The sequence below is a fragment of the Caretta caretta genome, chromosome 6 (assembly GCF_965140235.1).
Source record: "Caretta caretta isolate rCarCar2 chromosome 6, rCarCar1.hap1, whole genome shotgun sequence".
Lineage (NCBI taxonomy): Eukaryota > Metazoa > Chordata > Testudines > Cheloniidae > Caretta > Caretta caretta.
In genome coordinates this window covers 67,214,398-67,237,252 of record NC_134211.1, presented here as the reverse complement: position 1 = coordinate 67,237,252, position 22,855 = coordinate 67,214,398, and the positions used below count along the sequence as shown (strand labels likewise).

Below are 22,855 nucleotides of genomic sequence, written 5' to 3'. Positions count from 1 at the left end.
ACCTGTAAAGGGTTAAGAAGCTAAGATAACCTCGCTGGCACCTGACACAAAATGACCAATGAGGGGACAAGATACTTTCAAATCTGGAAGGGGGGGCGGGGGTTTGACACAAAGGGTTCGTCTGTCTGTGTGATGCTTTTGCCAGGAACAGATCAGGAATGCAGCCTTACAACTCCTGTTAAATTAGTAAATAATCTAGCTAGAACATGAGTTAAATTTCCTTTTAATGGCTGGTAAAATAAGATGTGCTGGATGGAATGTATATTCCTGTTTTTGTGTCTTTTTTTAACTTAAGGCTTTGCCTAGAGGGATTCTCTATGTTTTGAACCAGATTACCCTGTAAGGTATTTACCATCCTGATTTTACAGGAGGTGATTCTTATACCTTTTCTTTAATTAAAATTCTTCTTTTAACATTGTTCTTAAGATCCAAGGGTTTGGGTCTGTGTTCACCTGTACAAATTGGTGAGGATTCTTATCAAGACTTCCCCAGGAAAGGGGGTGTAGGGCTTGGGGGGACATTTTGGGGGAAGACGTCTCCAAGTGGGCTCTCCCTGTTCTTTGTTTAAAAAGCTTGGTGGTGGTAGCATATGGTTCAAGGACAAGGCAAAGTTTGTACCTTGGGGAAGTTTTTAACCTAAGCTGGTAAGAATAAGCTTAGGGGGTCTTTCATGAAGGTCTCCACATCTGTACCCTAAAGTTCAGAGTGGGGAAGGAACCTTGACAGCACTAGATCCTGGAAAGTTGACTGTATTAAACTACACATTTGCTTCCACCTGGCCCTTGGACTGACCTTTGATCAGCCAGTAGTTGACGTAAGTGCAGACCTGAACCCCTTGTCTTCTCAAGAAGGCTGCAACAACTGTCATGTGCTTCACGAACACCTGAGTGGCCACTGACAGCCAAATGGGAGCACAGTAAATTGGTAGTGCATGTGGTTCACAACGAATCATAGGAACTGTGTGTCCCCGAAAGATCGCAATATGAAAATACGCATCCTTCAAGTTGGGGCAGCATATCAATCCCCTGGATCCAGAGAAGGGATAATGGGGGCCCAGGAGACAATGCAGAACTTCAGTTTCTTCATGAATCTGTTGAGGTTTTGCAGGTCCAGGATCTGTCTGAGATCCCTGTTGGATACTGAAATTAGGAAGTAGAACTCCTGGACCCTTAGCTCCAATGTAACCTCTTCCATGGTTCCAACCCTGAGGAGCAACCGCAGCACCTGGACCAGAAGTTGCTCGTGAGCAGGGTCCCTGAAGAGGGACAAGGAGGGAGAGTGGGAAGGGGGAGAACAACTGAATTGAAGGGTGTATCCCTGTTCTATCATGCATGGCACCCAGTGATCTGAGGCAATGCGGGCCCATGCCCGACAGAAGTGGGATAACTGGACCACAAATATAGGGGAAACTGGATCCACACATTGTCCTGGTATGTCGCCCTTGAGCATCCCATCAAGAGGCCTGCTTAGACCACACTGTGTCTTGGCGGGGAGGCCTGGCACTGGGACAGAAGCCTCCTCTTATAGCCTCTACTCCTTCTCCTGCTATAGTCTTGTCTGCGCTGTGGCGAGTAGAAGCGGGTTGTCAGTTGGAGCTTATAGTGCTTCCGGGAGGGAGCCGGTATATGCGATTTCAGGGTGGTTCTTCTTGTCTTTCAGATTATGCAGTTTTGAGTCTGTTTGCTCTGAAAAGAGCGACTTGCCTTAAAATGGAAGGTACTGCACAGTCTGCTGCAAGCCATAGGGTAACCCCGAGGACTGAAGCCATGAGCTTCTTCTCATGACCACAGCTGAAGCCATGGATCAGGCTGCAGAAACTGCCATGTCCAAAGCTGCCTGAAGGGATGCTCTTGCCACCGATCTCCCCTCTTCAACTAAGTCAGAGAACTCACCCCTGGACTCCTGCGGCAAAAGCTCCTTGAATTTTGCCATTGCAAAAGGAGTTGAAATCATAACAGCTTAGGAGCATTTGCTGGTTTGCTATCCTGAACTGGAGACTACCAGTTGAGTACACCTTCCTGTCAAAAAGGTCTATTTTTTTGGCATCTTAGGCCTTGGGAGCCAACCCTTGCTGCTCCTGCTCATTTGCCGCTCAAACAACTGAGCCCGGAGTGGCGGGAGAGAGAAATCAGTGGACATAAATTCATACCCCTTAGGAGGAACAGAATACTTTTTCTTCATCCTCTTTGCAGTAGGTTGGAGGGATGCAGGCATCTGCCAAAAGGCCTTGATGGGGTCCAAAACGGCATAGTTCAAAGGCAGAGCCACCCACAATGGCCCTGAAGCCACTAAGATGTCCACCAAGGCATGGATACCCAGGTTCTGGGCTACCCTCCTGAGGCGCTCCCGGTGTGCCTTGTAGTCATCCTGGGAAGGTACTATACTTGTTCCCACCACTGCCTTGTCAGGAGAGGAGGAAGGGGATGCCTTTACCAGTAAGGAGCCTTCTTCCTCATCCTCTGCACCAGCTAGGTCCTGTGATGCCGGGTCTTGCACTTCAGTACCGGGCTCAGGATTGAGGACTGGTCCCTGCTCCAAGGTAGGTGATGCGAGAGCTCTTGACTCCAATGCAACCGAGTAGGACCTCCTCGAGTGTGGACCCTGGACTGGCTGAAAAACCCAGGAATTCCAGATGTAGCTGCATCTGCCACTGCCCCAGTAGCCAGACTGTTGGTGGGATGCCCTCGCTCATTTCAGTCATTGGGTATCACTAAGGCTAAGATTACGTGACATCTGTGGAATCCGTGACATCCAATGATCTCTGTGACACTGGGGGCCCTGCAGCCGACCAGCTGCTGCCGACAGTGGGGGATCCCTGAGCTGCATCCCTCTTAGAGATGCCAGGACGCTTCGTACTGAAGCCGAAGTACTCAGTGCCAGGTAACGTGATTTGGTTCCAAAGGGGGACGAAGTGCTGCTTCCATAAGGAGGAATGAGTTTAGTGTCCCTGTCCTCCTTCATTCGAAGTCTGAGGCTCTTGCAAATCCTGCAACGCTCCTGCACATGGGCCTCCCTCAAACACTTGAGACAGCTGCAGTGTGGGTCACTAACCAGTATTGGCTTATGGCACAACACACACCGCTTGAATATTGGGGACGAAGGCATACCCCAGTGCCAGGGAAGGGCTAATCATGCTAAGCAGAATCTGCAACTAACTGAAACTTAAACTCTAGATAAACAGCTATTTACAGATAATCAACAAAATACACTGAGAGAGGTACGTGTGGGAAAACGTAAGGACAAGCAGCAGTTCCAGCGACTGTCACGGACAGTAAGAAAGAACTGAGGGGGCGGTGGGGCCCTATATACCAGAACTATGAGGGCACGACTCCAGAGGGCACCAGAGCCAACCTGATGGATACCTCTGAGGGAAAACTTTCCAGTGGAGATGCTTGGGATGAGCACACACCTACACTGGAACTGATATGAGCAAGCATTTGAAGAACTACTGTACCAAATCCAAAAGCAAAGACTAATTCTTAACATACAAGAAATCACTGGAAACCATTATGAAAACTTAACAGATTCTGTTGTGTTGCAATATGCAGTTGACAGGATTTAATTTTTCACAAAAGGTGGCCTTGAATAGTACAGAATTGAATGGCAATAGAACTCCTTATGTAAGCTGGGTAGAACTTTCTGTTCGAACAAATATGCTTGTATTATAACATGAACACAAAGAAAGTAGAAAAGAATTTAAAGTAAGACCTCTGCTTGCATGTAATAGTAAATTATACCTTACAGGTACTAAAAGTCAAGTGAAGAATGTAATATAATGCACCCTGGCGTCAGACCACTGTTATACTGGTGTCAACATATACACAGGCACATACACTTTCCCCACTCATGCAGCTCTCCAAGTGGGGGGAGAAGGGAATCACTTAAAGACCTGTTCCTTTAGGTGAGCTACAGAAGAACTGAATATGCTGCTAAAGGGGAGTTAAAATATCTATCTGCAAGTGGCCTTCGGCAAGTGAAGAAGATTTGTTTCCTTCTTTCCCCAGCTACTTTGGTAACCTGGCATACTGTTACAGGAAGGATTTGAGAAAAGTTACTAGAGATGAGCTTCACTGGATACACTGGAGCCCTGGCTGGGATGATTTAATTGGGGATTGGTCCTGCTTTGAGCAGGGGGTTGGACTAGATGACCTCCTGAGGTCCCTTCCAACCCTGATATTCTATGATTCTATGAATGGCATCTTTATCTGTGATTTAACCTAAATTTTGGTATCAAGATGTGTCTGTACAGCATCTGGCAAAATGTGGTCCTTATCTATGACTAGGGTCCCTAGGCACTAGCATATTACAAATAATAAAGAAAAAACAATAGAAAAATGGATGTTTTTGGTTCATCTTTCTACACACTCCAATGTTTGGGCCGTTCTTGTTTATGTTATGTTAATAAACTTGAATGAGCAGGATTTGTACAGATGCCTGGTTGGGGTTTATAACAAGACAGGAACAGCTAATTAAAAATCAATTTCTACAGTTGGATCAATATGCAACAGAGAGAAACAGCCACTCATTTTGTATCTTCTGTGCTAGAATACACACTCTTCGGTTTAAGGAACAAAACTCAATTGCTTCAGAAAATTAATTTGGAAGACTAATGTGTACTGTTTTACTTACTCAAAGTAGGAGTCATGTACACATGGAATTCATCTTTGTTTTACAAGGGAGAATGGCAGTAAATTCTCCTCCATGTCTGATTTTTAGTTTTATGGCAAGGATTTTAAGACCATCTAAAATACATGACTAAAATTCTTAACTAAACTTTCATTAAAAAAAGTAACCATTCAGTAATCTGATTAGCTGAAAGTGTTAATTAAATACAACTGAAGTGAGTTCTAAGAAGAGAACAGCAACAGCTGATATTCTTAGCTGAAGAGGTACACCTACCACCTGAGAGTTCAAGAGTTTTCCCCCTGTGCTGAGTTAAGGCAGTGGATTTCTGGACACAAGCTGATAATACCATCACAGCACTCTCCAGCCTCACTTCCTGCTCCTCCTGACATAGGATACAGGTCAGCACTTCCTTCTCAGTAACAGATGGACCTCGTTTGGGTCCCAAGGCAACTCTGGAAGACTCAATGGCCAAAGGTATGCTGTAAGAACATCAAAAGACAAGGATCAACAAACAATTACCAGACTCCCTGTAAAGAAATAAAGATCCTCTCGAAGAGATCTAAAACTATAATTTACTGCTTATATTTAACAGTAACTTTACTGCAAAAGCCCTTACATAAATGTACCAGAATCACTTCAGTCACCACTGAAATACAACCATCTTTAAGACGGAATGTGGCAACTATCTATTACAGTATATTGAAATAAATTCCATTATTCCATTTATTGTTTGATGATGCCACAAGTTTACTTCCATTTTTCAGGCAACATGCAATAAGAAATAGTTAAGAGGGTGCTTCCCCGCATTTACAAGTTTGAGGATGTCTTACAGAACATGAATTCTTAAATGACAAAGCAGGCAGAAATTCCTGTATTGGTTTTTAGTCATTCATCTGTTATCTTGTTCTCTTCGTTTGATATTATCCACCCCCTTTTTCACAAATCATATATTAGGCCTGGTCTACAGTAGGACTGTTTTGTCAATATAGCTATACTGGTAATATTATAAAAGTGCTCCTGATCTGGACACAGCTTATAGTAGCAAAATTGTATTTTCACTTGCGTAGTTTATTCCAGGCCCGTCTTCCCCAAGCAAAATAAGCTACATTGGCTAACACATAGTTTTGACTGTGTAATTGCATCTACTGCAAGAACTTTCCCCAGCACAGATATATCAGACATAAATCACATCTTTTCACAACCTAGACTGACAAATTTTGTAGTGCAGACTTGGAGCACACTCTCTCTTGCACATGCACAGTCACCATTGCTCTTACTCAAGCCTGACAATTCTACTCCTAGCATCAACTAGAATTAGCCACTCATGAATGACAAGAGACACTTCCTATTGTGACTGAATCTGTATTTCAGTCCCCTGAATTGGAGCACATTTTGTTCCCACTAGACCAGCTTTAAAACAATAAAACAAAAAACCCACACTTCACATGACTAACATTCAGCAGATGGACTATAACATAGCCAGATAGCCAAGAGAACATAGGGACTAAAAGAGATGGGTATGTACAAAGTCTTCATTATGAATACTACAAAATGTGGAACAAAGGATTACTGCCCTGTGCAGTGAAAGCAGGATTTGCCATACTGGGTCAGACCATTAGTCCATCAAGTTAAGACACTAATGTGGCCAGTATCTGATGCTTCAAAGGAAGGCAAAATAAATCCACAATGCACCTAGGCAAATAAATGCTGTATAAGAGAACTTTTTTTCCCCTGAACCTTATAGTGAACAGTCTGTGCACTACAGCACAGGATTTGAGTAACTCTATCCTGGGATGTGCAATTACATGTAATTGCTGATCATAACATTATCCAGCTATTTAAAATATGACTTTAAACAAATCTATTTCTTTTCCTTCTACAATTATAAAGAGATCAAACAATTTGGGGGATTAATGATATACAAAATCACATTCTGAAAAAAACAGTTTGGGTTATGAGCGCAGTAAGTTTTTTTTTTGCAACTTAACTTTCAAACATACCAGCTTCTGGGCAGGACCTTGTATGTTAAGATTCTGCTGAATTAAACACTCAAATTAGGTCTTCAAAAAGTAAAGCCCATTATTACCTAAACTATAGTAATATCAACTAGGGGTGTTTTATAATTAAGTCATTGTTTTCTGAAATGGTAGGTTACATGAAAAATATTTTACCTGAAGAATATTTTTCCAGAGTTCATCTTATATAACAAGCAGGTCTGGTGTCCCCCAAACTGATTTGGCCTTCTGACATTAGTATTTAGCTGCTAGTTTACACAGGATTCTCTAATCCAGGACATTGAAAAATATAAGTAGTAAGAGATACAGGGCTACTGATTGGGATGATGCACTTTACCTATCAATTGTACTATTAAACCTTATGTAGTTAAAACCACTTTTTAGGAAATTAATTTTTCCATCAGAACTCTGGGTATCTGTCTCGTCTCACCTCTCCTCCTCCATAACAGAGTCCTCTCTTCCCTGTGTCTCTTGTGTGTTTTCATACAGGAGTTTATGAGTTTCAATGAAATTCCTCTGTAAAGCAGACATCTGGGCCATTATCTTCTGGCGATGCAGCCTGGCAGCTTCTGCCTTCCTCTTCCGTTCAGCCTTCTCTTTGTCTTGAGTGCTCTGAGTCTTATTAGGAAAGAGTAGTAAAAATTATAGACAAAGAACAACAACTAAAAAATACAAAGAAGTATTCTCAAAAAGTAGAATTCTAATTTCTCCCATCAAATTCCCCAGTGAACTGGGCATCCCATGATTGTAAAACAAAACACAACAAAAATCTAAAAGTTGTAAAAAAAAATATCTTAAAAGCTGATTAGGCTCTCAAGGCATTAGTAGAGCATGTTTATGAATTCAAAAATACAGAAAGTTATAATTAAAACATCTGAAACACCATTTGTCCTTTATTTACTTCTTAAGACCCAAATTCAAGGTTATACAATACCCTGCAAAATAATCAAAATAACCTGACTTATACAATGTAATCAAAGCAGCCCAATCCTTGTTCACCCTTTTACCAGCATTAGCCAAATGTTGAGTAGATCTTACAGTTTATCAAGTCAGAGCTACATTTTGATGGTCTGAAATAGATAAGCAGATTGACCTGCTGATGGTTAGTGTAAAAATTTTACAGCTGTTGTTTTTAAGCGGACCTATATTTCTCAGCATTGGACAAATACACCACGAAACCAATGATATACCTGAGATACACTGATGATATTGCAAAAAGAAAAGGAGTACTTGTGGCACCTTAGAGACTAACCAATTTATTTGAGCATGAGCTTTCGTGAGCTACAGCTCACTTCATCAGATGCATACCGTGGAAACTGCAGTAGACATTATATACACACAGAGACCATGAAACAATACTCTCTCCCACCCCACTGTCCTGCTGGTAATAGCTTATCTAAAGTGATCATCAAGTTGGGCCATTTCCAGCACAAATCCAGGTTTTCTCACCCCCCCACCCCCATACACACACAAACTCACTCTCCTGATGGTGAGTGATCCAAAGTGACCACTCTCCCTACAATGTGCATGGTAATCAAGGTGGGTCATTTCCAGCACAGATCCAGGCTCTCTCACACCCCAACCCCGCCCCGGGAACACACACACACACACACAAACTCACTCTCCTGCTGGCAATAACTCATCCAAACACTGCTAATAAACAATGGTCACATAAACACCACCCTATACCGGAAACCTACTGACCGCTATTCCTACCTACATGCCTCCAGCTTTCACCCTGACCACACCACACGATCCATCGTCTACAGCCAAGCTCTGCGATACACCCGCATTTGCTCCAACCCCTCAGACAGAGACAAACACCTACAAGATCTCTATCAAGCTTTCTTACAACTACAATACCCACCTGTGGAAGTGAAGAAACAGATTGATAGAGCCAGAAGAGTTCCCAGAAGTCACCTACTACAGGACAGGCCTAACAAAGAAAATAACAGAACGCCACTAGCCATCACCTTCAGCCCCCAACTAAAACCCCTCCAACGCATTATTAAGGATCTACAACCTATTCTGAAGGATGACCCAACACTCTCACAAATCTTGGGAGACAGGCCAGTCCTTGCCTACAGACAGCCCCGCAACCTGAAGCAAATATTCACCAACAACCACATACCACACGACAGAACCACTAGCCCAGGAACCTATCCTTGCAACAAAGCCCGTTGCCAACTGTGCCCACATACCTATTCAGGGGACACCATCACAGGGCCTAATAACATCAGCCACACTATCAGAGGCTCGTTCACCTGCACATCCACCAATGTGATATATGCCATCATGTGCCAGCAATGCCCCTCTGCCATTTACTTTGGTCAAACTGGACAGTCTCTACGTAAAAGAATAAATGGACACAAATCAGATGTCAAGAATTATAACATTCATAAACCAGTCGGAGAACACTTCAATCTCTCTGGTCACGCAATCACCGACATGAAGGTCACTATCTTACAACAAAAAAACTTCAAATCCAGACTCCAGCGAGAAACTGCTGAATTGGAATTCATTTGCAAATTGGATACTATTAATTTAGGCTTAAATAGAGACTGGGAGTGGCTAAGTCATTATGCAAGGTAGCCTATTTCCCCTTGCTTTTTCCTACCCCCCCCCCCCCCGACGTTCTGGTTAAACTTGGATTTAAACTTGGAGAGTGGTCAGTTTGGATGAGTTATTGCCAGCAGGAGAGAGAGTTTGTGTGTGTATGGGGGTGGGGGGGTGAGAAAACCTGGATTTATGCTGGAAATGACCCACCTTGATTATCATACACATTGTGAAGAGAGTGGTCACTTTGGATGGGCTATTACCAGCAGGAGAGTGAGTTTGTGTGTGGTGGGGGCGGAGGGTGAGAAAACCTGGATTTGTGCTGGAAATGGCCCAACTTGATGATCACTTTAGATAAGCTATTACCAGCAGGACAGTGGGGTGGGAGAGAGTATTGTTTCATGGTCTCTGTGTGTATATAATGTCTACTGCAGTTTCCACGGTATGCATCTGATGAAGTGAGCTGTAGCTCACGAAAGCTCATGCTCAAATAAATTGGTTAGTCTCTAAGGTGCCACAAGTACTCCTTTTCTTTTTGCAAAGTCAGACTAACACGGCTGTTACTCTGAAAACTGATGATATTTTTATCCTCTGGACAGATGACGAAAGTTCCCTCACAAATTTCTACCATAAATTTCAATAACCATCACCCATCCATTAAACACTCTGCTGAACACTTCCACATGAGCATCAACTTCCTGGATAACACAATCAGCTTCAATAACAGAACCCTACAGACAAATATATACAAGAAACCCATATATCACCACACCTACCTTCACAGGTCCAGTAACCACCCCAAGAAATCAGATATCTACAGCTAGGCATTCTGAGCAGAAAGTCCAGGATATACACCTTAACACCCTCAAAACCACCTTCACCAAAGGCCAATCCACCAGAGAAGTAGATTGCATCGTGGAACAACCTCTCCAAGCTCATCATTAGAAGCAAGCTCCCCACAGACCAGGACACACCAACTCAAAGAGGCAGACACTGCCAGAATAGATGCAAAACCTGCAGACTACCTCCCACAACACACCATTCAAGATCCATGAGATCTGCACATGTCTATCACAACATGTGGTTTATCTCATGCTTTGCCCTAAATGCCCCAATTACAACTATGTAGGTGAAAACAGACAAGCACTATGATCTTGAATGAACTTACACACAAAAGAGATAAAAGACAAAAGCCATCACATCACCTGTGGGTGAACATTTTTCATAAAGTAATCATGCTATATCTGAGATATCAGTCCTCATCCTCAAAGAAAACCTTCACAATACTTTCAAAAGACAAGCCTAGGAGCTTAAATTCATAAACTTGCTAGACACTAAAAATTATGGACTGAAGAGAGATGCTGGATTTATGGCTTATTACAACAATCTATAACCCACTAACAAATCCCCAGCTGCTTCCCCTGCCCCTCTTTTCCTCCCTATGATGGGAGGGATTTCAGCGGGCCACTTCATCTTGAATGATCTCTTGAAATATATGTTAACTATCATGCTAAGTAATCTGTTCCACCTTGTATTTAGCTGTGCCACTCTGAGAACATTTTCCAGACCCGAAGAAAAGTTCTGTGTAAGCTTGAAAGCTTCTCTCTCTCACCAAAAAAAGTTGGTCCAATAAAAAGATACTACCTCACCCACCTTGTCTTTCTAATATCCTGGGACCAATATGGCTACAACAACACTGCATAAAATCATATGCCCCCAAGCCACGCACCCTTATACTGCCATCTATGATCTGAGGAAGCACACATTTAATATCTACTAAATTCCAACTAAATGTTGGCATGTAGTAGTGTTAGTGGTAAGAGGAAAGAGATTTCTTCTTGTTCTTTTGCAGTTGTTGTACTGTAACAAATTCTCTATGGAAACCACGTAGCTATCATTATCAGGGTGAAACAAGCGCACAGTAAGCACCCAATTTTCAAACTCGCATATCTAACTTTGGATTTAAGTACTTAAACCACAGAGTCATAGAACTGGAAGGGACCTCAAGGAGTCATCTAGTCCAGCCCACAGGGCTGAGGCAGGTCCGAGTATACCTAGGCCATCCCTGACAGGCATTTCTTAAAAACCTCCAAAGATGGAGATTTCACAACCTCTCTCAGTACTTAACTGTCCTTGTACTGTAGTTAGAAAGTTTCTCCTAATATCTAACTTAAATCTCCCCTGCTATAGATTAAGCCCATTACTTTTTGTCTTACCTTCAGTGGACATAGAGAAAAATTATCACTCTCCTCTTTATAATGAATTTGAAAACTTATCAGGTCCCCCCTCAGTCTTCTTTTCTCAAGACTAAATATATCCATTTTTTTAACCATTCATCATAGGTCAGGTTTTCTAAACCTTTAATCATTTTTTTTAACCTCTCTTGATTTCTCCCATTTGTCCACATCTTTCTTAAAGTGTGGCGTCCAAACCTGGGCACAATACTCCAGCTAAGGCCTCACCAGTGCTGAGTAGAGCAGGACAATTATCTCTCATATTTTACTGACAACACTCCTGTTAATACACCCCAGAATACCAGTTTAAAGCACTATATCATCACTTAATGCCTAAAACTGGTATTTAGATGCTCAAATATGGATTTAGGAACCTAAATTTAAGCACTTGTGTTTGAAAATTGTTCCTTAAGATTGCAAATACAAATGTCTCCCTGTGGAACATTTCTTCAGTTCCTTCCCTGTTGTTATTACCTCATTGCCTTTTGTAGTTTCTGATCCTGATGTAGTTGCTGCTGTTGCCAAACTTGATTTCTCTCTCAATCGTTTCACTGTGTCAAACATCTGGGAATAGAGATTTAGGTGTTAAGAGAATATAAAATGTGACTGCATTGTGCATGCCGTATTACTGAACCTAAGGGCTGTTAAAAGGTTAAACATTTTTTGAGAATTTCATATTGGTAAAAATGTACTTGGAGCTATCAAAGTATGGAAAGCCTCTACTGCGCCAGAGCAAGTTTCCCACAATACCAATGTGTCCCCAACCCCACAACTGTAAGGAGCACCCCTAGGTGTGAAAGGGTAGTTCACTTTCTCTGGTCTATTCAGTCCTTAGCCATTATTAAAACTACTACTAAGGATGCTAATTAGTAGAAATTAGTGAGATGTTCTTTCATAAGAATCTCTGTTCACTAAGAAATTATCACCAATGAAAAATCATTTCATATAGGCTACTAAAAAGGGACATCATGTGGTAATAGTATTCAGTCACTACTGTCCAGTGCATTATTTAAATTAGCAAACCCAGAGGTGAAAGGCTCTCTAACCCATGACAAATTTCTTAAGACAACTTCCTTCCTAATCCTCATCTTGCATAGTAATTTCAGTTATTCACTCTTAGAGAATTAGCCTCAACTTTAAATATCAACACTATCAAAAAGGATAATTTGATAGATGTCCTCAGCACACCTTAATATTAAACCACTTTTCCCTTTATGAAAGTTGATGTATATTTCTTCTTGCTACTCAGTTTCATAAAAAGTTTTATACCAGCTGCTTCCTTTTTGTGGAATGTCAGGTTAGGTTAATGTTATGTTAAATGACTTTTTATAGTAGGGTATTTTTGTTTGGTTGTTTTTTTGTTTTGTTTTGGGGGTTTTTTTTGGTGGGGTGGGGTGGGGGGACAGGATCCTCTTCAATTTCACATATTCCTAACTTGGACACATTAGTCTTTTGGTCTGACAATTTCAGAGACTGGCATTTGACTGAAGGTGAACTAGGCATCAACAAAAAAGTCTATAGTTCGAAACTGCCTCTGAACTGCAGCTTCAGATTTTCCTCTTTTCTAAAAAATATAGAAAATTAAACTCAAAAACCCCATATATTGATCCAACATCCCATTAAAAAAAACAAAAAAAACCTGAAAGTTAAGGTTGTGCCTTTAAGTTTGGATTTGTTGTTCCAACAATTTCTTATTTTATCAGAAATCCTGAAAACCTCTAACATTTTAAATTTAATTTATATACCATTTAAAACTTTGTGCTTTTTATAAAGTAATTTTTCCACTTTAGCCATTTAATTTGCAGACTGAGTCTACAAAATGTTTAACCCTCTCCAAAAATATATATAGATTTTAGCAGACCTTAAAAACTTTCCAATTTTACTAATACAAACAGATGTCACCAAAGCTTCTTTTTACTTCTCTACTATTTAAAATATCTTGAATAATGAAGTTATAGAAATATAAATACTGAGTTTTTTAAGGCAATTGGAAAGTTTTGTTTTTTTTTAAAGTCACGACTAAATATTATTTAGCTAAAATTTTGACTTACAAAATTTTAAGTAGTAACTCTTTCATGCACTGGATTCTGTATTGGCACGTGGTGTCCTAACTAACTAACTAACTAACCAACCAACCCCCACCTCATCTCAGCAACTGAAAAAAAAAAAAAAAAAAAAAAAAAGCTTTTCAACACAGTAGGATACTGAAGAGATCACGGCAGGTGTGAACAGTGTCTACTGCATTAGCTAAAGCAGTCAAACTTTTTTCTTTTAAAATGCTGAATTATTAAAGCCAAATTACACTTGGCTTCTGCCTTGTTTACCTGCAGTATCCAGTTGATCATATCCTTCTGCGCTTCTAACTGAGGAACCGATTTTAATTTTTCCAGAAGCATTAGTATGTTCAGAGCATTCAAGGCTGAGCTTCCCATTCCTTTACAAAGAAAGGAAGTGTAAATGTGCAGGTTTTCAGAAATACTGGCTAACATTTTTGCTGCTATAAACACAATTTAAAATACTGGCAATACACACAAGTCCTCCTTTTCTTTTTGCGAATACAGACTAACACAGCTGCTACTCTGAAAGCTTTCATTTAGGTTCCTTCCAAAAGTAGAAGTATAGGTAACACAGACCTGACTTTCAGATCTATGCTCTAGTGCTTCTTCCTGTTATTGTATTCATACTGAACTCCACTGCCTTTAATGGTGTTCAATGTGGATGCTGGAGCAGTTTGTAGGATCACAACCTAATTGATCATGCAGGGGAAAACAACAGAATTCGCTATACAAAAAATGCTGTCATATACAAAAATATACTGACAAGGAATTCGTCCACTGACATTTTTCCAGTAATAGTAATCTTTGGTGAATTTGTAATTACAGTAGGTATAAAATTTTCCAGACAGAAGTGGGATGTTCAATTTGATTGTCTCTCTTTAATTTGCTTGACAAACAGAAAGACATGAATGATAAAAAATGGGGATTAAGAGATTGTACTTTTCAGACTCCCTAATATCCCCTTTTACTGCATATTGTTCATAAGTAAGGCTGCGATTTTGTCATGGAAGTCACTGAAGTCACAGATTCCGTGACTTTCCGCAACCTTCGTAACTCCACAGCTGTAGCGGCCAGTGCAGCTTACCCTAGGGCCAGCTGCTCAGGAGACCCATGGCAACTGCTTGGGCCACACCAGCTGTGTGGCTGGCCCCAGGGAGTGCCTGAGCTGCAGCGGTCCCGGGGTGGCTGGATAAGTGGCCCTGGGGAGTGCCCGAGCATCAGTCCCAGCGGTGGCCCCGGGGAGGCTGGAGCAGGGGCCTTGGAGGCTGTAGTAAGAGTAGTCCCCAGAGGCCTTGGAGCAGCAGGCAATTGGGGACAGTCAGCCTCCACAACAGGAGCAGAGATTTAGTCATGGGTATTTATAGTAAAAGTCATGGACAGGTAACAAGCCATTAATTTTTTTTATTGCCTGTGACCTGTTGTGATAAATGAAGGGGGAAGGTAGCTCCCTTTTATGTACACCCAGCCAGCCAGTTGGCTACAAAATCCCTGTTAGTAGCTGTTCTCTACTTGCTTTACCTATAGAGAGTTAAAAAAGCCCATAGATAAAAGGAAGGGAGTGGGCACCTGACCAAAAGAGCCAATGGAAAGACTAGAACTTTTAAAAATTGAAACAAGACTCCCCTTTTGTCTGTCTGTTGTTCTCCGGAGAGAGGGGACAGAGCAAAAACAGGGCTGGAACTATGCTGTAAAAAGCTTTAAGCAAGGTATGAAAAATCATTAAATCATACCTAGATCTGACTCATTTGAAACCCCAGACACATAAGTAGACCAGGAAATGTCTAGAAAGACGCGATTAGGTTTATCTCTTTATGGTTTGTGGACTCTTCTGTGCTAACCCCCAAAGACTTTTGCTTTGTTTGTAACCATTAAGCTGGACCTCAAGAAAACCATTCTTGAGGCTTAATTTTAAAATCTTTTAACATCTAGCAAACGCCTAAGTTCCAGATGTGTATTTTCTTTCTTTTTGTTTTTAATAAAATTTACCTTTTACCCTTTTTTAAGAACAGGATTGAGTTTTTGTGTCCTAAGAGGCTTGTGCATATGTTGTTTAATTAGCTGGTGGCAACAGCTGATTTCCTTTGTTTTCTCTCTCAGCTCTTCCCAGGGGGTGGGCTTGAGGGTACCCCATAGGGAGGAATTCCCAAGTGCACCTTCCTGCGTTCAAAAGGGGGTTTTTGGCATTTGGGTGGTGGCAGCATCTACCCATCCAAGCTCAGAGAGAAGCTGTAACCTTCAGAGTTTAATAGAAGCCTGGAGTGGCCAGTATTAATTTTTAGAATCCTTGCAGGCCCCCCACCTTCTGCACTCCAAGTGCCAGAGTGGGGAATCAGCCTTGACACCTGCCCATGACTTTTACTAAAAATACCCACGATTACCTTATTCATAAGGTCAGTGTTTTCAAAAGCTTTAAATAAAAGCAACTTCAGTGGCTTGCATTCATATTTCTCATTTTTTATCCATATCACAGGAGCTAATAATGTTCAGCTTGCAAAAGGGACTCTCTCTATTTATCCTTACACAATGTAGCAGCAATTCTACACAAGATAAAAAGAATAGAAGATTAAATATGCAAATGATTTGGACTCAACCTTCAACCTAAGCATATTTTAGTGCAAGCCAAAGGATCTTCTAGATAAAAATGATAAGGTTTAGAGTCAAGGGAAAGGAGCACAAGACCATGCTGCATATAGTTTATAAGTGAAATCTCGCCTTTTTACACTATTGTCACTAGTGTAATAAAAACCCCTTAATCTGGAGGCAAATTAAGATCTGTCCAAGTCAAAGGGTACCAAAATGTGTGGTTAGTTTATTTTTTAAACATTGCTCATTCATAGGCATTTGTCATTTCTCAAAGAATTCTTATTCACATTTCCCTCTTCTCCTTCACGATAGTCCTGTAGTGGAAGGAGGATACTATGACCCAGGATGCCCTCAATACCAACTGGCAAAACAGTTTACCAGAATATCCAGATTCTGGTATGTACATTCTGGTTCACCAAAGAAAATTATGGGAGATCTTAAATGAAAGCCAGGATCACACAGGTAATTAATATCATTGTGAAATGTACGTACAGATGCTATGAAAGGAGTTATGTATGTATGCTGAAAATATGTTCCTGAAGTTTGTATCAAGGCAGAATTGACAAACAGATTTGCTGTCAGATAAAAGATGTTTATTCACTTTACTCTCTGACAGCATTTAAATTAAGCATTGTAAGCCAACATAATGGCTGGCCTATTAACATACAAAGTCAACAGGGAAGAAGCAGGACTCAGTAAAAACAAGCAAGGGGAGGGGGAGGAGTTACTGTCCCGAGGACAGAATGAACTTTGGGGAACATAAGTAGAAGGAAAGAAGAAACTTATTTCATTCATGAAAACAGGATCAAAACCAGGCTGGGTTGAAATACTGCAAAACACATTTGGGGTGAGAAAATTCTTTAAGAAAGGTGGTTAGCCTGCTAAATTAAATTTAGTTGCTAGAAATAGTTTGATATGTAATCTTTTTGTTTTTGTTATCCTTATTCACTATCTCTTGAATCTCAAACCATTGACAATAAATGTATCATTGTTTTCACTATAAATATATCTCAGTGATGTGATGTTATACAAGGAGCTGATCCTGAGCTGAATCATTCAAGCTGGTGTGTACACTGTTCCCTTGGGGAAAGCAGAGCTGGTATTTCTGTGAACATTCAGTGGATAAGGGGCTGGACACTACAAAGGAACACTTCAAAGGCCCTTGGAGACTGGAGTACACCTATAATTCTGCAAGGCAAAGTAAGGGCTGGCATAGCCCAGAGGAGACTGGGTAGCTAACAGGCTGGTGAAGTCAGGGAACGGACACCCAGTTAAACGCAAGCCTCTCTTTCACTGGAGGCGGGGTATCCTTTAAAATTTGGAAGTCAAAGCCTAATGAGGAAAATAGAAAGGAGCACAAACTCTGGCATGTAAAATATAAAAGTACAATGAGGCGGGCCAACAAGGAATTTGAGAAGCAACTTACTACAGACACAAAAACTAACAGCATTTTTTTTTTTTTAAATACATCAGAAGCAGAAATCCTACCAAACAGCCAGTGGGGCCATTAAATGACAAAGGAGTGCTCAAAGAAGACAAGGCCATTGCACAGAAGCTAAATTAATCCTTTGCATCAGTCTTCACTGCAGAGGATGTGGGGGAGAGACCCACATCTGAGTTATTTTTTTGGGTGACAAATCTGAAGTACTGTCCTACACTGATGTGTCTGTGGAGTAGATTTTAAAACAAACTGATAAACTAAACAGTAATAAGTCACCAGGACCAGATGGTATCCACCCAAGAGTTCTAACTATAGTATGTAACCTATTACTGAAGTCAGCCTCTGTACCAGATGCCTGGAAGGCAACTAATGTATTGTTGATTTTTAAAAAGGGTTGTAGAGCAGGGGCAACCTTTCAGAAGTGGTGTGCCGAGTCTTCATTTATTCACTCTAATTTAAGGTTGAGTGTGCCAGTAATGCATTTTAACGTCTATAATATATAACTAAACTATTGTTGTATGTAAAGTAAATAAGGTTTTTAAAATGTTTAAGAAGCTTCTTTTAAAATTAAATTAAAATGCAGAGCCCCCCGGACTGGTGGCCAGGACCCGGGCAGTGTGAGTGACACTGAAAATCAGCTTGTGTGCCGCATTCAGCACGCGTGCCATAGGTTGCCTACCCCTGTTCTAGAGGCAATCCTGGCTATTACCGGCTGGAGAGCCTAACTTCAGTAACAGGCAAACTGGTAGAAACTATGGTAAAGAATAGAACTATTAGACACAGAAATAAGCACGATTTGTTGCAGAAGAGTCAACATGGCTTTTGCAAAGGGAAATCATGCCTCACTAATCTATTGGAATTCTTTGAGGGAGTCAACAAGCATGTGGAAAAGGGTGATCCACACGATACAGTGTATTTGGACTTTCAGAATGCCTTTGACAAAGGTCCCTCATCAAAGGCTCTTAAGTAAACTAAGAGGATAAGAGGGAAGGTCTCATGGATCAGTAACGAGCTGAAAAATAGAAAACAAAGGCTAAGAATAAATGATCAGTTTTCACAATGGAGAGAGATGAACAGCAGGGTCCCCCAAGGAACTTTATTGGGACCTGTCGTGTTCAAAATATTAATAAAATAAGATGGAAAAGAGGGTGAACAGAGAGATTGCAAAGTTTGAAGATAGTTAAGTTCAAATCAGACTGCAAGAAGTTACAAAAGGATCTCACAAAATTGGATGACTGGGCAAGAAAATAGTAAATGAAATTCAATGCTGATAAGTGCAAAGTAATGCACACTGGAAAAAATAATCCCATCTACACGCATATAGTGATGGGTTCTAAATTAGCTGTTACCATCTAAGACAGACATCTTGAAGTCACTGTGGATAGTTCTCTGAAAGTTCTGCTCAACGATCAGCAGCAATCAAAAAGGCTAACAATATGTTAGGAACTATTAGGAAAGAGATAAAAAAATACGACAGAAAATATCGTAATACCACTTTATAAATCCATGGTTCACCCACACATTGAATACTGTGTCCAGTTCTGTTTGCTCCACCTCAAAAAGGATATAATGGAATTGGAGAAGGGCTATCAAGGCTATGAAATTACTTCCAAAAGAGGAGAAACAAAGCATTAGGGCTGTTCAGTTTAGGAAAGAGAAGATTAAGTGGAGATATGATAGGTCTATAAAATCATGAATGGTCTGGAAAAAGTGGAGAGAGAGAGAGAGGCGTTATTTATCCTTTCCCACAAAACAAAACCCAGGGTCATCTGATGAAATTAACAGGCAGCAGATTTAATACAGACAAGAGGAAGTACACTTTTTCACATGATGCACACCTAACCTGTGGAATTCATTGCCATGGGATTTCATGATGGCCAAAAGTATTACTGGGTTCAAAAGAGAATTGGATAAGATTATGGAGGACAGGTCCATCAATGACTACTAGCCAGTATGGTCAGGGTTGCAATCCCATGGTTGAGGTGACCCTAAACCTTTGACAACCAGCAGCCGGAAGTGGAAAACAGGGGTGGATCACTCCATAATTGCCATTTTCTGTACCCTCCCCTTGAAGCTCTAGTATGGGCCACTGTTGAGATAGGATACAGGACAACAGTGTGGCCCAATATGGCACCTCTTCTGTAACCCTCACAGATGGGCACAACTATCTTCAATATTACTCTTAGCACTTTCTTTGGAAACCAGCACATCCTCTCCTCACTACACCTGTCAAGCCAGAGCACAGACATGTAATTCCTGATTTGGCTTCTCTACTGATGCAAAGCAGAACTCTAGCAGTTTCACTTAGTTTCTGAATGCTACGAGGAAAATAAAGACAGGATAAATCCTTGCTGAACACAATGATTTAACTCTTCTTTTGAGTCTAATATTGTCCTTATAATAAGAAGTTAGCATAATTCACTCCCCGCTTCAGAAAAAGTGAAACGTACTTGATGCTTTGTGATAAAAGTCAAAGGTCACTTCTTCTTCTGGAGCCTTTTCTAGCTGCTGCTTCTCTTCCAGTAAGCCCAGAGAAAGGAGGTGAAGTACCTGTGAAAGACAGAAGTGATAAAACTCAATTGCTACCAGATGGCTGTAAAACTGGACATATTGACAGAAGACCTTAAGGAATATATCACACAGTGCAAAAGTGCATTGATCTCACACAGAAGATTCAATAACCATACACAGAATATGCTAGTGTCCTTAACGAGGCATGGCTCCTGCTTATTCCTTGCATTAAGCTTAGTTGATCCTTACATGTTTCACATCAGCCATCTACAAGTTTTGCACTTTTGCTGATGACTTGTACACTCTTAATGAATTAATGTGCCTCAAAGCATTTGCAGTGATGCTCATACAGCACTGTTAAAATAGTAGGGTTTATTAGTCAACTGAACACAACAGAGGAAGTCCTTAGGTTAGCATAGAGAAAGGAAAGTTAAAGCATTGGCTAAGTCCATTCTGGTTAGGACACAGCCCAGCCAAGCTGTAGTGAACCTCACTGTTCAAGCTGTCTGACTCCTTCCAGCAACCAATTCTTATCCCCCCCACCTCACACCTTCCCATTCCTTTGTTCTCAAGCTGGGGGATAGAGCTCAACTTCCCTGCTGAGAGGTGGAGAAATCTATCACCCTTGAGTCACTGATCGCTAGATGTCCCATCCAGGCTCAGACAGCGAGGCGACATTCATACCAATGTCTCTTGGTCTGCCCTGAGAGTAAACAGTCCTTTTCCACACACTGGGTAACAATGCAGCACACAGAGAAAATGGAGGTACAAACACAGGTCATACAAATATTACGGAAAATTCCCACTTCAATCACAACATATCAGTAGCAATGTTAGAGAGCCCAAGTTATCTCACCTTGCTTCTTTAACAAGCTTATGTTTTTACATGTAGTTGTAAGTCAGAAAACCAGACAACACAACTGTCTTGAAACAGCTTTCAGTGATGAGACAAGGCAAGACTGTTAGACACTTCAAGTTATGTAACTGCAATACTTACTTTTGCGAAGTGCTTATTACTACTGTAAATTACATTTAAAGTTTATAGAGGAGGCAGATAATGGGAAACCTTTTGCTAGATCAGTAAAATTTATAAAAACAGCCTTTTGGATCAAAGAGAGCCCTTTCTTCCAATTAAAATATTGGTTAACCACATTTATAAGTTTGGAAATATTAACACAATGTGCCTTTAAAATAAAGCTATACAATGTACTGGAAATGGTATTACTATAAGAGAGAAAAAGTAAGATTCTGTTTACCAAGCCTATGCTAATCTACCAAACACCACAAATAACTAACTTTAAAGTGTCATCCAGTGCCATATAATTAAGGTGTAATGTAGGAAGATTTTCAAATCAAGTCTACAAAAAAAAAAAAAGGGGGGGGGGTACTTGTGGCATCTTAGAGACTAACAAATTTATTTGAGCATAAGCTTTAGTGAGCTACAGCTCACTTCATTGGATGCATTCAGTGGAAAATACAGTGGGGAGATTTATATACACAGAGAACATGAAACAATGGGTGTTACCATACACACTGTAACAAGAGAGTGATCACTTAAGGTGAGCTATTACCAGCAGGAGAGCGGGGGTGAGGTGGGAACCTTTTGTAGTGATAATCAAGGTGGGCCATTTCCAGCAGTTGACAAGAACGTCTGAGGAACTGGGGGGAGGGAGGTGAATAAACATTGGGAAATAGTTTTACTTTGTGTAATGACACATCCACTCCCAGTCTTTATTCAAGCCTAGGTTAATTGTATCCAGTTTGCAAATTAATTCCAATTCAGCAGTCTCTCGGAGTCTGGTTTTGAAGTTTTTTTATTGAAGAATTGCAACTTTTATGTCTGTAATCAAGTGACCAAAGAGATTGAAGTGTTCACCGACTGGTTTTTGAATGTTATAATTCTTGATGTCTGATTTGTGTCCATTTATTCTTTTACGTAGAGACTGTCCAGTTTGACCAATGTACATGGCAGAGGGGCATTGCTGACACATGATGGCATATATCACATTGGTAGATGTGCAGGTGAACGAGCCTCTGATAGTGTGGCTGATGTGATTAGGCCCTATGATGGTGTCCCCTGAATAGATATGTGGACACAGTTGGCAACAGGCTTTGTTGCAAGGATAGGTTCCTGGGTTAGTGGTTCTGTTGAGTGGTGTGTGGTTGCTGGTGAGTATTTGCTTCAGGCTGGGGGGCTGTCTGTAGGCAAGGACTGGCCTGTCTCCCAAGATCTGTGAGAGTGATGGGTTGTCCTTCAGGATAGGTTGTAGATCCTTGATGATGCGTTGGAGAGGTTTTAGTTGGGGGCTGAAGGTGATGGCTAGTGGCATTCTGTTATTTTCTTTGTTGGGCCTGTCCTGTAGTAGGTAACTTCTGGGTACTCTTCTGGCTCTGTCAATCTGTTTCTTCACTTCAGCAGGTGGGTATTGTAGTTGTAAGAATGCTTGATAGAGATCTTGTAGGTGTTTGTCTCTGTCTGAGGGGTTGGAGCAAATGCGGTTGTATAGTAGAGCTTGGCTGTAGACAATGGATCATGTGGTATGGTCTGGATGAAAGCTGGAGGCATACAGGTAGGCATAGCGGTCAGTAGGTTTCCGGTATAGGATGGTGTTTATGTGACCATCGCTTATTAGCACCGCAGTGTCCAGGAAGTGGATCTCTTGTGTGAACTGGTCCAGGCTGAGATTGATGGTGGGATGGAAATTGTTGAAATCATGGTGGAATTCCTCAAGGGCTTCTTTTCCATGGGTCCACATGCTGAAGATGTCATCAATGTAGCGCAAGTAAAGTAGGAACATTAGGGGACGAGAGCTGAGGAAGCGTTGTTCTACG

At 41.1% G+C, this 22,855-nt stretch overlaps 1 protein-coding gene across 4 annotated transcripts in view; it reads right to left on the bottom strand.

Moving 5' to 3' along the window:
- UBR1 (ubiquitin protein ligase E3 component n-recognin 1) overlaps positions 1 to 22,855 on the bottom strand; it is a 145,887-nt gene that overhangs the window by 52,378 nt on the left and 70,654 nt on the right. For all 4 annotated transcript variants that reach the window (XM_048854897.2, XM_075129678.1, XM_048854895.2 and 1 more), the window contains exons 26-30: positions 19,963 to 20,062; positions 13,756 to 13,865; positions 11,906 to 11,995; positions 7,072 to 7,259; positions 4,900 to 5,105 (exon numbers count right to left, since the gene is read on the bottom strand). In XM_048854897.2, coding sequence (XP_048710854.2) covers positions 4,900 to 5,105; positions 7,072 to 7,259; positions 11,906 to 11,995; positions 13,756 to 13,865; positions 19,963 to 20,062 — 694 coding nt within the window. The remainder of the gene's footprint in view (positions 1 to 4,899; positions 5,106 to 7,071; positions 7,260 to 11,905; positions 11,996 to 13,755; positions 13,866 to 19,962; positions 20,063 to 22,855) is intronic.